We start from the raw sequence: 16527 nt of genomic DNA on the forward strand, positions 1-16527 counted from the left end.
CTCAGTTGTCAGACTAGGTATTACATGGAGTGATTTTCACCTGGAGGAATGCAATATATAGCCATCAAAATATATAAACAAAAGCATTTTCCATTGTCTGATGTTTTCCAATCTGTTCTGCCTTATTAGGTTGAAGTATTATCTGTAGTTGCTCAACAAATACTTAGTATACAGCAAGCCATTATTCGTAAACTCAAAACATTCATCTTTGAAGGCACAGAGATCTCTCTTAATCCTACCTGTGCTGTGTTTATCACAATGAATCCTGGGTATGCTGGACGGGCAGAGCTGCCTGATAATCTGAAGGTAAATCTGGAATTTTCATTTCTTCTGGAAATTAAACAGAATTTGCTGCTTCTTATCTACTTTAACAAGAAAAGAAAGACATCAATAAAGTATTACAATGATATAACTTATTCTGCTCTGCTATTCACTAAGGTTTTATAAGTTCAGGATTGTACAAAGTGCACAGACGAAAGATCTCAGTCTGGTAACACTGATACCTGTTCACAGCTTTAACTGTGCTCTCTTTATGTGGAAATTCTCCTAGTTTACAATCCTTAGAGTTCCAAACCCCAATTTAATTATAACTTTGCAAGTTCCTTAGACACTGCAGAGAGACTGATATGGTCCTAATTCTTTTCCCAGCTTTGGCATGCATTTTTTGCATGACCTTGTACAAAACATTAACCGTGCCATGTGCTAGTCTGTCTGTTATGAAAGAGAGATGAATAATAACTCATTTTTGTCTATGAATAGTTCCTTAAGATTATGACTCTCTCTAAATATTTGTTTTTTAAATGCTTAGCACAGACCTCTTGATAAGATCACAGTTCTAGTAACAAACCTAATGCAATCTCATTTATGTTAGATAATTCCTAAAGTAATGAAAAAGGAACACAAGTGTAAAAGTTGATAAATTTACAGAAATACTCTTCTTACAAATAAGCACAAGTTATTACCGTATTACATAGTGTAAACTTATCTCTTTCTTTTTTTTCTTACAGGCGTTGTTTCGAACAGTTGCCATGATGGTTCCAGATTATGCTTTGATTGGAGAAATTTCACTTTATTCAATGGGATTTTTGGACTCTCGAAGGTAAGGCATGCTGAATATTCCACTTTGATTGAGTCACCTCATTCCTATATAAGGCACATATGCATATATGCATCTTTGAGGCATGGAATTCTGGAAGGCTGTCCATGTTCTGTTTCTTCAGAAAGTGCTTTTTAATTTCCTACTTTATAATCACTCTTCATTTACCACATACTTTTGACAGATATGTACCTCTACACAGAACCATTTGGAAAATGTATCATAGCGTCAAACAGAATTCCTAACTGGCGCACACATTCTCTGGCACGTCACAATCTACTGTTTTGCTTCCTAGATGTTTTAGGCCATTTTACCAGTTTTACTAGTTGGTGGGTCTGATAATCACTGCAGTGACTTTGTGAATATAGGTACTTTACTTATTTTCTTTGCATGGTGAGATATTTTCATTCTACATGTGGTATTTTAATACCCACAGTCTTGCCCAGAAAATTGTTGCCACTTACCGTTTGTGCTCTGAGCAGCTGTCATCTCAGCATCACTATGATTATGGAATGCGTGCTGTTAAATCAGTCCTGACAGCAGCAGGAAACTTAAAACTGAAGTATCCAACTGAAAATGAAAGTGTATTGTTACTTCGGGCTTTGATGGATGTTAACCTTGCCAAATTCTTGGCACAGGATGTGCCATTGTTTCAGGTAAGCCATCAGGTGGGTGTGTTTAAATTTTGTGATGATGAGGTCGATCAGAAGAACCTGCAGAAGCAGGTTATCATCTTAATTTAGAACAGTTTGATCACGATACAGCCATATTACTGTACAGTTAATTCAGTCCACTGATCTGGATGCACTCTTGGATTCTATTGTAGCTCTTAAGTTATTCCATGAAATGTGTTATATCTTGCTAAAAGTCACTGTGTTGTTTCATTAGTAGAAACCATTTTTTTGCAGTTTACGTTCTAGCTTTGTGCTGCAAAACAGGTGTAGACAAGTGAATTAGTCAATTAGAAATTTGAAGCCAGAATGAAAGCAATGCAGTTTTGCTCATATGCTGCTATCATGACTATGTTTCATGACTATGTTAAGCTACAGATCAACCAATATTAAATTAAAGACCCAAAAGCTAAGGTGCAAGCACAAATAGTCATCACTGAAATTTCAGAACACATACACTTTTATTTAATCTCTGAAATTCTTTCAGCGTCTTAGTTTCCTGCAATACATTTTTCGGTGCAAATTTGCAGAAGGTTAAGCTTTCTTCTACGATATCAATGTGTGTATGAAGATTGCAGGCATTCACTTATTTCTCATGCATGCAGAATACTTTCACAGCTATGTTTTACACTGAGAAGTTAGTTTAGTCCAGCAGAAGACATTTCTCCTTAAGTTCCTGCTACCTGTATGAGTATTGTTTTACTTGTAGATTATTACACTTCGGGAATTTTCCCTTTTTGTAATCTATGTTTAAATCTGTGTTTAAATAGTGTTCTATTCTGTCTTTCCTTAACAGGGTATCATATCTGACCTGTTCCCTGGAGTGGTTCTTCCTACACCTGACTATGACTTGTTTGTCAAGGCATTAACTGAAAATATTAAAAAAATGGATCTTCAACCTGTTCCATGGTTTATTGGAAAAATTATTCAGGTTTATTTTCTCATACTTCTGGGGGGAAAAGAGTATGAGAGCTGATGATTAAGAAATATTCTTCATTCACTCTCTGGCTGTGTCATGAATGAATGAATAGCTAATTGTCTCCACGACAAGATATTACAAACAGCATATTTTTACTGAGGAAAAAATCATGAAGAAAAAGCCTGCTTTGCTCATAGTGAGTTTTGAATTCAGCCAGTTTGTGAAGGGGCTAACCAGTGCAGCAACATCTTAGGTCTTAGGATTCAGGATAGAAAACTAAGCTGAATCTGTTAGTAACTGAGACAGCACAGCCTAGCAAATTGATCTCTGGACTGGAAGTCAGGCTCTGTTCCCAATTTTTCTTACAGTCCTCCTAGAGAAGTCTTAAAAGGGGGGGGCATTTTTCATCTTTGTTTATGCTTCACCTCCAGCTCTGTCTTCCCATTGTCTCCCATGTACTAGTATTAGTGACCTTTTAAAGAGGAGCAGAAATGCATGGCCTGGTGTTCCCTCCAACATCAGTTCAGACGTTAATGGGTTTATGCTGCTTTGCAAAGCAAGCTTTATCTTTCATTTAAGTAGTGGTAGTATTAACTGGTAAAAGATTTAAGCTAAACCATAAAATAATCAGTTTTAATATCAACTGAGATAAAGAATATTTTCTTAGGTGTTCCTTTTAGGGTTCTGTTTGAAGATGTTCTGTTTGAAAGCTTTGACTTGGTTAATCAAGTTCTGGTGGGATGACTGAGGAAGTTACCACCCTTACTGTTCAAAGGCAGCCCTGGTGGAACTGGTTATATGAAAGATCCTCAGAACTGTAGTTTCAGTCCCTTTGTATTAGACTCATTGATAACCACTGATTTCAGTTTAGGCCTATACGTTGGACTGTGATCAGCAGAGTCTAGTGAGTGTAGTCACAGTTTATACAATGAAGCTGTTACAGCTGAGGGATGACCTTTAGGAAAGAGAAAGGGAGGACAAGTAGGGGCAAGGACTTCTTAAATTATAACAGTGTGAATTGCCATAGTAATTTGTTTGCACTCTGATTTGGTTTAATGCTTCAGTCAGCCTTAATAAAGAGCAGATGTTTGGCTGATATTTTATCCAGTTGTGTATGAATGCAGGAGAGATACCTATAGTTTCATAGACATTATGCTTATTTTTGAGCTATGTTAAAGATCAGTCTCTTGTCACTGTTACAGATATACGAAATGATGCTGGTGCGCCATGGTTTCATGATTGTTGGAGATCCTTTGGGTGGGAAGACCTGTGCATACAAAGTGCTAGCTGGAGCCCTTGGTGATTTATGCGCAGGTAACATTGTTCAGCCACAAAATTAGAATCAACTTCATTTAATGATAAGTGTAATTTTTTTGTTTGTTTGTTTTCTTTGTAGAGACATATTGAAGTTGCTAGTCCTCTTGTATTCTGTTTATTTTTGTCTGGTACATTTTTCTGGAAGTTTTGTCTATATTTACTGGAATATTAAAACATACAAATGTGTTTACACTTTCATGAATTTTGTTAAGCATTGTGTTTGTACATAATACTCTTGCAAAACCAGGCTATGATGGGGAAATTGTAAATACCTCCCATAAATGTATAAAATCTCTTCTGCTCTGTTCTTTCTTTTTTTCGTGTGTTTTCGCGTATTTCACTTTGCACTTCTGTTGTACAAGTAAAGGAAATTCTTACTTCCAAATGTCTTTCCTTTTTGCCTTGTGCTGCTAAAGTAGGATCCTTTCAGGAATGTTCTTAGTTGCTGAATTAAACTAACCTATCGGATTTTCTCATCTGTTTGTTGTCTTATACAGCAAAATCAATGGATGAATTTGCTGTTCAATACAAAGTTATTAATCCCAAAGCAATTACTATGGGACAGCTGTATGGCAGTTTTGATCCTGTAAGCCATGAGTGGACAGATGGGGTTCTTGCAAATGCCTTCAGGGCACAAGCATCTTCTACTACAGATGATCGAAAGTGGATTATATTTGATGGCCCAGTAGATGCAGTTTGGATAGAGAACATGAACACTGTGCTGGATGATAATAAAAAGGTAGCCTAATTTTTGCCAGTTACCATATACTTGAACGTGTATACTTTATTGTAGTAGTAGTGGTATTATTACCATGGTGGTCAAACGGCATAAAAACAATAAGGTACAAGCCTCGGGAAAAGCTGATGTGCTTAAAAGCATTGTTTTTTCCCTCAATTATATGTTTTGCTTTAGTAGAAGATATTAAGCTGTTACTTCTCCCTAGAAGCCTTGTCTTGCTCTTATTTTATTGAAATGAGGTTGTTTATTGAGGCTTGTTTATTGGCCATTTTAGAAAAACAAAATAAGTAAACTCAGTTCTGGAACTGAAAAATGAACTTGCATAAATTACTTAGTAAACATATTAACTAAAGAAAAGCTGCAGGTCATAACTGCTTTTCCTTACAGAGTTATTTAAAGATATAGCATTGTTCTCCCTGTTTCTGCAAGCCATTGCAGTAACACGTGGAAAAGTTGAGACAAGGTCAGATGATGTCCTGTGTTACAAGAGCACGAATGAGTGAATGAGAAGTGACACTAAGTAGAATGTTCAGTGATTGTATGACAGGCATTGCTTTGACTGAATGATCAGCACTGGCATGACTACTCACGTTTAAGTGATGCTTTCCTTCTAGCTATGCTTAATGAGCGGTGAAATAATTCAGATGAATTCAAAAATGAGTTTAATCTTTGAGCCAGCGGACTTAGAGGAGGCTTCTCCAGCAACTGTTAGCAGGTAATGTGAAAGCACTCAAACCTGAAGTGTCCCACTTTGCATGTCTATTCCTGTACCATAGTTGTTTGTTCTTCCCAGGTGTGGTATGATCTATATGGACCCACAGCAGTTAGGTTGGAAGCCACTGAAGGATTCCTACATGAATACACTGCCTCCAAATCTGCAGGAAGAACACCGAGAACTGGTGAGAGATTTAATTTTTTTGGTATAGGTTCCATTTAGCAGATTAACTTTAAGGTGATGTTCAGTTTATCAACTTGAAAGCTGGCATGCAGAACCAAACTTATGATTCTTTCATGATTTAGAGGGTCCCAGACCTACTAGAGGCTGTTGTAATTTATTTTGCAGTGATCACTGTCAACCATTGTTGTAAGGAAAGTACATGAGAGCTGGAGATGCCATGAGTAATAGAAATACAGTGTGGGAGAAACTGAAAGATTTAAAATGTTTTGAACTCATCCTTATTCTGTCTGAGACATTGAGAGTTCAGCTTGAGAAATACTTTTTAATTATAATAATGTTATTATTATAGCTAAATCTTCAAAGGCTTAGTCACCTCAGGAATGCAAGCTAAATTGTCCTTCGTGTGTTGGTTGCTTGCATGAATAAGAGCTCTTTGTGTTGTGTGTTACATCTTCAGTACGGATGCAAATGAAAGTAGGTGTTTGTGGTAATCAACTATTAATTTCATCAAAATTCAAATTCTTGTTTATTGGTCATTAAAATCTAGTAAAAGAATAAGAAAAAAATATGTTTACAGTTGGATTAGAGCTGAAGAAAGCTTTGCTTTCTGTGATCCGACAAGAGGCTTTGAGCTTTTGCAGGAAATTGGGACTAAATTCAAAAGAAATACAAAGACTATAAAAGCTCTTTATTGAAAAAGTCGTCTTAGTTCATCAAAACAAATTATTTCTTAATTAGCAGATAAGTTAGTGCATCCTTTAGTGCATCTCCTTGAGTACTAGTCCCTGTGAAGAGACTAGGTCACGGTTCCTTTCCTGTTTTCCCACTTAAATTCATGGAGTAGAAACCACCAGCCTTGGTCACTAACTACCCCGATGCTGTAACACTCCTGCAGGTACGAGTCACTGCTTTCCAGAACTCCTGCTATGGCACAGTAGCTATGCTGGGTACTCAGTAGAGGCCAATCCTTTTTAAAGGAGGATGAGGCCCATATGCTTATTCCCATTGGAATAATTTTGTTGTTGCTTACGCAAAGCAGTGGTCTCCCTAGGCTGAAGTACTCTGCTGTCTGGACAACTAACTGGGTAGCAAGATTTCTGGTGAAAACTTCCCTTCACAGAAGCGGCTTGTTTTCACCATCAGATAATGACAGTGTGACTTTGTGATCACTTATGTACTGCCTCACAAAGGTTCTTTCCTGATCTTCTTTCCACCAGCTTGGAGAATTTCTGATACTTTGTGTTTTAATGAGAGAGAATTGGGGGACAATGGGAAATGTGGCAACTCCTGCATTGTTTTAAAGCCATTTTCTTTTCTCCTGGCAGGTGAATGACATGTTTATGTGGCTAGTAGAGCCCTGTTTAGAGTTTATTCACCATCATTGCAAAGCCATAGTACAAACATCCTCTATTCATCTGACTTACAGCTTGATGAAACTCTATACTTGTCTGCTTGGTAAGTACCCTAAGCCTCATTCTTTTTATTTCAGTTTTGCTTTATTTCCTGTGTCCCGTAACAAGATGCAGATTATCAGATGCAAGAAAATACCAAAGGAATACCTTTACTGCCTGAGACCATATGACACAAATCTTTTCTTATGGATCAGTGTATTAATAATAGTGCTTTGACTACCATACAGAGCTTTCACACTGGGACACTGGTGTTATTACAAAACTGAACGTGACTTTTGAGTGTATTCCATGTGTTTTGTTTGCAGTTTGCTAGCGTTTGAAGAAAAAACCCAACAACAACAACAAAAAAACCAGACAATTTGTAAATGCTTCTCATTTATTTTTATTTGTAACTAGTATTTTACACAGACAAGGGCCTTACTATCTACATTGTTTTTCTTCCACTGAAGACAATGCTCTAAGTTTGTCTCAGAATACTTTTGCAAAGATGTGTTTTGGATTGGGACTTATGGTTGTTACTGGCATTTAACTAAAATTTGTGTTTTAGATGAAATAAAGCAACCTGAGGAAGAGGGGAAGGAAAGCATGTCTAGTCAGCAGATCACCTTGTGGCTGCAGGGGCTCCTCCTTTTTGCATTGGTTTGGACAATTGGTGGGACCATTGATGCAGACAGCAGGAAGAAATTTGATTTGTTTTACCGCAACTTGCTAATGGGACAGGATGATGGAAACCCATGCCCTAAAAATGTGAAGCTTACCAGAAACAATATCTTCCCAGAAAAAGGTGCTTCTTCATAACTGTACTTGCCTGGCTTTTTATAAAGCAATAAGAAGACTCAGCACTTTAAGGGAGAATAGAGTGCCTGTCAGATATTAAGTCTGCGGCAGAGCCACCATCTGCCAAGCCATAGGCTGCACAGTTGGGTGTCCTTTTAACCAGGTGTAGCATATGCCTCATGTACTCAAACAATGTAGCTGAATTTGACCTAAAATAATTTTGTGATGATAATGGCAGTGGGGGGAGGAGGGTGTCTCATGAAAAAAAAGGCCTTCTTTATTTCACAGTGTTGGACATCTCACACTAAAATTATAGAAACTTATTTTTATTCTTTAATCAGATGGTTTTCATATGTTCTGTTTTTAATTAACAGGGACTGTTTATGACTTTTACTTTTACAAGCACGGCAGTGGGCAATGGAACCTGTGGACAGATTATGTCACAAAAGAGGAACAAGTTATCTCCCCAAGCGCTAAGGTTTACATTGATATCTATCTTTATAGAAAATTATTATTTCGCTAAATGATTTAGAGGTTTAAATCAACTACCTTTTCTAACTCTGATTCTATTATATTAGGCTGTTTAATGTTTCAACAGCAACATTTCATTAATGTCTGTAGGCCCCTTTTCACCTTTATATCTTAGTTCTGGTATGACTGATATCATGATACAGTATGCATTAATTAGAGAAACCAAGCAAAAACCTATACTACTTGTTTGGGATATGGTGGGCAGTACTGAGAGTCCTGGATACTCTTTATTTTCACAGAGTGGGACTTGCATTTTGATGGCATCTGTGAACTCAAGGGAAGTGTAGCACAGCAGAGATCTATCTATATGAAGTACTTATTCTGCAGGTGTCATTTCAAAGTAACTTACATAATGTTTGTTCAGCTTTTCATCCCATTGTACTTGCAATTTTATTTTCTATTAAATACATGAGAAATGTAAGATTACATTTTATTTTGCTGTCTAAAATCTTTTCTTGATGACTAGCACACAGTGCACATTAATGAAATTGGAAGATGGGGAAGAGAAAGAAATTCTCAAAGCTCTATGCCTTTCCCTTTGTACAACAGGGGGACAGAATTGAGCCATGCTTAGCCATGCAGTTCTCCTTCCAGGCTTTATATAGTGTCTATGAACCATAATACAGGTAAATACCAGTTGTGCTATTTAATGTATAAACACTGAAGAAGTGGTGCCATCTATGCTATATACCAGAACCTCATTATAACGTAGATTTTCAGAGAAAAGAATTTCATCAGCATACATTTGTGCTACAGGCTTCCTGTAGGTACATAAAAATATTCATGTAGGTTGTAATGTTAGATGTTTGATTTTCATGTGCTGTTTTACTTTCCTATGTAACAGGTGTCTGAGCTGATCATTCCAACAACGGAAACTGCCAGACAAGTGTTCTTTCTTAAAACATATGTGGAACATAACGTCCCTTTGCTTGTTGTGGGTCCCACTGGCACTGGAAAATCAGCTATAACAAACAATTTTCTACTACAACTTCCAAAGGAAAAATACATCCCAAGCTTCATCAACTTCTCTGCAAGAACCTCTGCTAACCAAACCCAGGACATTATTATGTCCAAGCTGGACAGAAGAAGAAAAGGATTATTTGGGCCTCCTCCAGGGAAAAAAGCTTTAATATTTGTGGGTAAGACCATTTTTTTCATGTTTTTATATCGTTCAAATTCTGTTTTTAGGCAAAGGAAGTGATCCACTGAGATTAGTAATTTTGATTTGCCTCAGTGGTTTTTGTTATCTTTTCAGGCATCCAAGGAAGGATTAGCACTGCCCCCTGCTGAAAGGTTTCTAACTGTTGAAGTGACACTTGTCTTCAGATTAGTGAATTGACTCATTTTAAACGTGTTGCAGTGTGACACAAAACAAAATAAAACCAAATCACCAGCCACACTAAATTAACCCCTGATTTTTAAGCATGTCTGCAAATATAATGTCATTTGATTATTGTTTTAATGCAAAGTAAGAATAACAAGATAGAACCTTTTTCTACCTCTATTTCATTTTTTTTTATCTCCTTCTTAGCTTTGCAAATAAAAAAGATATGATTCCTAAACATTCAGGATTTTTTTCCTCAGTACCTCTGTTTTCCGTAGATGACCTAAACATGCCAGCAAAGGAAGTGTATGGAGCCCAGCCACCTATTGAGCTTCTCAGACAATGGATTGATCATGGTCACTGGTATGACAAGAAAGATACATCCAAGATTAATATCGTAGATGTGCTGCTTCTTTCAGCTATGGGTCCACCTGGGGGAGGCAGGAATGATATCACAGGTAGGAAATCTATAAAATATAGTGAAAAGTCTATATGAGCACGAGAGAAAAATGAGTCACTGTGGCAAGTAGTTATTTAATTGACGGAAGTTATGAGGCACATATGATTTTGCTGATGACAGATTCTCCATTTATCTATCACTTGTAAACCTTACAGGTACACTCACTGTCTGGATCGCTCCAAAAAGAAGTATGTATACTCAAATGTATACCTTTTCAGGGGGAATTTAATCAACATTAGGAAACAAATGATGAAAGTTATGTTAAACTTTGAGAAACAGACACTTTTTCCACTTTCTATTCTTTGGAAAGGGAAGAGAGCACATATTTTTGCCACGTCTCTCTGGCTACACTATCAATTCTCATCCAAAATCCTATCTCCTGCTGCTAAGATAGGCTGTCTGCATTTATTTACAAGCATGTTGTCTACAAATCTGTGATTCGTGTCATATTACCATAAGGGAAGTTATATTTTCTGATGAAAAAGTTGTGTCAGTAAAAGCCTTAATGTAGCTACAGCTGCATCATTACAATCATTTATGCTTCATATTAACACTCTAGTACGGGTATAACTGTATGTGCTCTGAGAAGGCATTATTAAAATAACTATTCTGATACAGCTAAATTTGTAAAATTTACTAGTGTATAGACTGAATATTTTTAGATGAAGGCTGAGAACAAGGTGAGTTGCTTTTGTAAAGTTTTACTGTACCTTTACTTTTTGTAAGTTTTACATGATTGTCAGGGCTAATGTGAGCTGAAATTTAAATTTGGGTAATAGTGTCCCTGTCGTAATGAAAAATCAAGTTTTTCATATTAAAAACAGTCATTTTAAGAGAAATACTGACATTAAATATAAACCAGTTGATATTGCTTTTGCATCACTGCTGGGGCAGAAATTTACCACAAACAATTGCAGAGCTGGAGCCAGATTCAAACATTCTTTGAGTCCATCTCTTGCGAAAGTCAGTCCTAGACAAATGCTAGGTGAAAGGTGGAAAAGTGCTTGGATGTTGCTAGATTGTTATACATCTTTTTCTGTGTATTTCAGGACGCTTCATACGGCACTTGAATATTGTATCTATTTGTTCTTTTGATGACAACATATTAACCAAGATTTTTACTGCAGTTGCTGATTGGCACTTTAGCAAAGGCTTTGAGTCAGTGTTTCTAAGGTGATGTGATATATTTCCTGTAATACTTTTTTCATCTTTTCTCCTTCAGTTTCTCTGCAGTTCTTATATTGTATCTCTTTTCCCTCTTCAGACTGGGTAAGGTAATGGTCCAAGCAACAATGGTGATTTATAAAATGGCACTTGAAAATTTTCTCCCAACTCCTTCAAAATCTCATTATGTGTTTAATCTACGAGATTTTTCCCGGGTTATTAAAGGAGTGCTGCTCTGTCCACACACTCATGTGCAAGTAAGCTGTAGTTTAGTTATGTTGCTGTAAGAAAGAGGAATGGGAAAATCAAATTACTGGTGTAATATTAGTAAGCAAATGTCTCAGAATACATGAACTACGATTTCAATTGATTTACAAGGTTGTAAGTCAGGATAGCACTTGAATACCTTGCTCTGTATTTTCTGTCCATCTCTGACTGAGGGGAAACAGCTGTTACATTTGTTAATGTTCTTTACATGTATTATAATTGTGCCCAGAGGTCCAAGGTCCAACTCTTAAGGCCTGTACATCAAGTCGCTTGTACTAAAAAAGTACACGTACTCAAGAAACAAATGTGGGAAGAGACTCAGTATCTGTTTTACAAATGGTGAGCTCATCAGTGAGCAAGTCAATTTAACTCAGAAATTGGCTGTTGTAACATACTACAATTGAATACTGGCAGATGTGTAGAATTTTCATCCTTTGACTTTTTTTCCCTTCATTTTCAGTAAAACTTCATCTTATAGGAATATTAAAAGTTCTGTTTCTACTGAGGGAATGTTTTGGTACAGGAACAGATTTAAATGTCTATTCAGAGTGCATCTTGGCCGGCAACAGAGTTTGAGTGGGGTAGGGTTAGAGCCCTTGTCTTAGCAAGTTTTATTCTTTACTTTATGTAGAAAAGTTGGGGAGATTTGATACAGGAAAGGAAAATGCATTGACATAACAGTCCCAGATTGTATTGGCAGGAAGGGTAAGATAGTCACTAGGTGAAGATGCCAGTTAAGTTAGCAGATGCTGAGCCGTGCACCGAATAACTTGAAATTGAAAGATTCCCACCAAGATTAGTACAAGATATATCAGGTTGCAGATGAAGATTTCTGTCCTCCTGTTTTCAGACAAATCCTGCCCAAACTATGTTTATATGTATTCTTGTATTTATATTTTCAGGATGAGGATAAACTGATCAGACTTTGGATTCATGAGATATACCGAGTTTTCTATGATCGCTTCGTTGATGAAGAGGACAGGAAGGTATTCTTTCATATGGTAGAAGAGACGACATCAAATAGCTTCAAGCAGAGCCTTGATAAGGTATTTTTCAGTAATGTGCTGGGCCTAAGAATGAGACTTAAATATTTCTGAAAATATATCAACGTTGAGATTGCATTAGTATTGGACACATTTTGTATGATTTCTATCATTGCATTTATAAGAGTTTGGATGGTCTTATATTTGTATTATGTATTATACATATTCTTCTGCAAATTAATAAAATTATATCTGCACGATTACTAACTTCAAAAGGATTCTGCATTGGTACAGACGACTATCTGGAATAACTGTCTTACACTGTATATTTGTGCTCTTGCTTAACATACATTTGAATGAGCCACTGGGAGTAGCGGGTACATTTCTGAGAAAGCTTTTGGGAACTTGTCCTGTATGTGACAGCAAAATCAGTCTGTGAGATATGCATGGTGGAAACTTGCATGTCAGCCCATAGCATATTACCGCATTTAGGTGGTTCCTCCCTTCCCTTTCCTCACCTTTCCCCCACATTTCCGCCTCTCCTTTTCTTTCCTGTTTTCTTTTTTTTCTTCCAAACTAAGGTAATAACTAGAATAGCTGGAAAACAGTGCTTCCCACAGTATTATTATTAGGTGGATAAGAATGATAAAGGCTTTAAGAAAAATATTCTACAATAGTCTGAATTATCTGTTGATTCTTGTCTTTTCTTTAGGTATTGAGTCATCTCTCACCTACTGGCAAGGTCTCTGATGATAATATTCGCAGCCTCTTCTTTGGAGACTATTTGAAGCCGGACAGTAATGTAAAAGTGTATGATGAAATTACAGACTTGAAGCAACTGACAACTGTGATGGAATACTACCTGGAGGAATACAACAATATCAGCAGAGCACCAATGTCCTTAGTCATGTTCAAGTTTGCTATTGAGCATATCTCAAGGATATGCAGGGTATTGAAACAGGATAACGGACATCTGTTGTTGGTGGGGATTGGTGGAAGTGGCCGACAAAGTGCTACCAAGCTAGCCACCTACATGAGTAGCTTTGAACTCTTTCAAATTGAAATTACAAAGTCCTATGGAATCAACGAATGGAAAGAAGATATCAAACAAGTGATGCTGAAAGCTGGTGTTGGTAACAAGGACATGTCCTTTTTGTTCTGTGATAATCAAATAAAGGATGAAGCATTTGTAGAAGACATCAACATGCTTTTAAATACTGGTGATGTGCCTAATATCTTTGCAGCTGATGAGAAAGCTGAAATTGTAGAGAAAATGCAAAGTGCAGCAAGGACAGAGAACAGGAAAATCGAAGCTACTCCTCTTGCTATGTACAATTTCTTTATTGAAAGGGTGAAGAAAAATTTGCATATTGTCTTAGGTCTGTATATAATGTATTATTTCTTGGAATGTTTTTTTTTCTGCTTCCTAACTGTGGACAAACTTGGTTAACAATCGTGTGGTTCTGTTTTTTTGTGTTTTTTGTTTTTGTTTTTGTTTTAATCTAGCAATGAGCCCTATCGGTGATGCATTTCGGAATCGATTACGGATGTTCCCTTCACTGATAAACTGTTGCACCATTGATTGGTTCCAAACCTGGCCTACAGATGCTTTGGAAATGGTTGCTAACAAGTTTTTAGAGGATGTTGAACTTGAAGATGACATTAGAAAAGAGTATGAGTTTATCTATCTATGAGTTTATCTATCAAGAAACATATGAAGCATACCTCCCCCTTATTAAGCATAAATGACCAGGAAATTGTCCCTATAGGTTGGCCAAGCTAAACCAATTCTGTGATTTCAGTGGAGGACAAAGATACCTAGATATATGTATCTGACGTTTCTGAAAGTCAGAACATTCTTTGTAAGGAGTCTAAAATATTTCATATAATGGGGATTAACAATTCTGCCTTCACTAACACTGATATAATTTCATAGGCTTAGAGTAATTTCCTCATAATTAATGTAAAAACAGATTATATTTATGTATTAACAAGAAAAAATTTCTCCAGGGTTGTATCCATGTGCAAATATTTCCAAGAAAGTGTGAGAGCGCTCTCCATCAACTATTACAGTACACTGCGAAGACACAACTATGTAACACCAACTTCATACCTGGAATTGATTCTTACCTTTAAGACTCTGCTGAATAGCAAAAGGCAAGAAGTTGACATGATGAGAAATCGCTATCTTATGGGACTTCAAAAACTTGACTTTGCGTCTTCACAAGTAAGTTTCAGATGAAAACACTAAATATATGGCATATGCATATTTTAGTGTGAGATCTGTATAAGATGATTAAAACTTAAAAAAAAAAAAAGTTAAATTCCCTCTTCACTATATTCATGATGCTGTTGATAATTTTCTACAGAAAGCCATCATGAAGTTAGACTACTGCTTAGTCATTTAAACTTCAGATTATATCACTTAATACAAAGCTACATGAAGCTGATGGTACTCGTTGAATGTCAAAGGGAAAAACCTTACAGATTTCATTATTTTCTCAAAACTTCATATCTAGAATTCATGCCTTGGCATCCTAGTAGTTATTACCTTTTATAAAATAGGGAAGAAGATGAAGAATATTGTAAGACATTAACAACATTGATTCCTGAGTAGAATCCCAGTAGAAAATTGATCAGGTTCAATGTAAACAGTCCCCTCTTCAACCCATCTGATCCAAGGACTGATCTTTCCAAGATGTAAAGTAAGGGGGCTTCCAGGCACTTGCCTGATAAAGAACATTCAGTTTGTAGCTGCTGCTGTCACTAATTCTGTTTCAATCCTAGTTTCTTTTGGATTTTATATTCCACCTGTGTAATAAAGGATTATTTGGGGTTCTATAAACTGAAACTGCCTGTGAAGAAAAAAAAATATGATTGATCAGTGGTGAACTTCGGTGGTTCGTAAGAAAGGAAGCATATTACATGATGATGATTTAAAAACCCTCTTTAAAAATTTTATTCAGTTAAATAAAATAGCCCTAGTAGAAACAGGCCAGAGGAGTATTTTAATAATTATTTAAGATCTAATGTCCCTTTTTAGATTGTATTTAACATAGTGTCTTCTGATCTTTCTTCCTAAGACAGAAAGACGTGAAATGCATGCAGATGTTCATAAAGATTTCTTCTTGATTTCCTGTTATATTCATCAGGTTTCAGAGATGCAGAAAGAATTGACTGCCCTTCAGCCTGAACTGATTCAGACTTCTGCAGAAACAGAAAAAATGATGATCCAGATCGAAAAGGAAACAATTGAAGTAGATGCAAAGAAGGAGCTTGTGTCAGCAGATGAAAAAGAGGCTAATGAAGCAGCAGCTGTTGCTAAAGCTATTAAGGTAGTGTGTAAGTGGTGGGTTCTAGCATCTTTCCAAGTAAATTTGAGTTGTCATGATGTGTTAATGGGATGATCCAAACTCTTAAAGTAACAAAGTTGCAAGAGATGATGAATGAGATGATCCTAATATATACAAGGTAAATTTTGGCTGCTTAGTGTATGATTGTATCTCACAGTACTGCATAGCTTTCCTTACTAGTTCATACCCCAAAAGCCAAATAGCTTTCATTTCTGTACTAACATATTCTGCTTCTCAACAGATTGAGTAATGAGTTTAGATGGTTTCCAGGCCCAGATATGGTTTGTTTAGAGTTAGCTGAGCTAACTTGGCATAGCACTGCACAGAGCCCTCTTAGGCATAACCGAAGAGATATTGCCATAACCAGATGTCTGTAGCACAGAATTTCCTGTGGGAAGATGTGGGATTCCTCAATATATTTTGTAACTGGTTGGAAATGCCAGTGATAGATAGATAATTACTGAGATCTGGGTACATGATAAAGAATTTAAGCTACATGGTATGTATTTTCTACCTGATCAGCATTCTAAGATTTAACTAAGAACAGTTGTATCTAACCTGTATTTTAATTCTTTTTGTCAGACCAGAGAGACTATGAGCTTGAAAGTTTGTCTGG

General features: G+C 36.5%; 1 protein-coding gene across 1 annotated transcript in view; it reads left to right on the top strand.

Annotated features, from left to right (window-relative positions):
- Positions 1 to 16527, top strand: part of DNAH3 (dynein axonemal heavy chain 3) — a 62903-nt gene that overhangs the window by 32976 nt on the left and 13400 nt on the right. Inside the window, exons 32-51 of the mRNA XM_035548803.2 lie at positions 130 to 306; positions 1008 to 1099; positions 1533 to 1752; positions 2564 to 2698; positions 3889 to 4000; positions 4501 to 4742; positions 5357 to 5457; positions 5536 to 5641; positions 6966 to 7095; positions 7600 to 7836; positions 8204 to 8307; positions 9205 to 9499; positions 9963 to 10142; positions 11194 to 11317; positions 11409 to 11565; positions 12478 to 12621; positions 13271 to 13937; positions 14065 to 14230; positions 14569 to 14785; positions 15711 to 15893. Coding sequence (XP_035404696.1) covers positions 130 to 306; positions 1008 to 1099; positions 1533 to 1752; positions 2564 to 2698; positions 3889 to 4000; positions 4501 to 4742; positions 5357 to 5457; positions 5536 to 5641; positions 6966 to 7095; positions 7600 to 7836; positions 8204 to 8307; positions 9205 to 9499; positions 9963 to 10142; positions 11194 to 11317; positions 11409 to 11565; positions 12478 to 12621; positions 13271 to 13937; positions 14065 to 14230; positions 14569 to 14785; positions 15711 to 15893 — 3789 coding nt within the window. The remainder of the gene's footprint in view (positions 1 to 129; positions 307 to 1007; positions 1100 to 1532; positions 1753 to 2563; positions 2699 to 3888; positions 4001 to 4500; positions 4743 to 5356; positions 5458 to 5535; positions 5642 to 6965; positions 7096 to 7599; positions 7837 to 8203; positions 8308 to 9204; positions 9500 to 9962; positions 10143 to 11193; positions 11318 to 11408; positions 11566 to 12477; positions 12622 to 13270; positions 13938 to 14064; positions 14231 to 14568; positions 14786 to 15710; positions 15894 to 16527) is intronic.

Source organism: Cygnus atratus, chromosome 15, assembly GCF_013377495.2.
Source record: "Cygnus atratus isolate AKBS03 ecotype Queensland, Australia chromosome 15, CAtr_DNAZoo_HiC_assembly, whole genome shotgun sequence".
Lineage (NCBI taxonomy): Eukaryota > Metazoa > Chordata > Aves > Anseriformes > Anatidae > Cygnus > Cygnus atratus.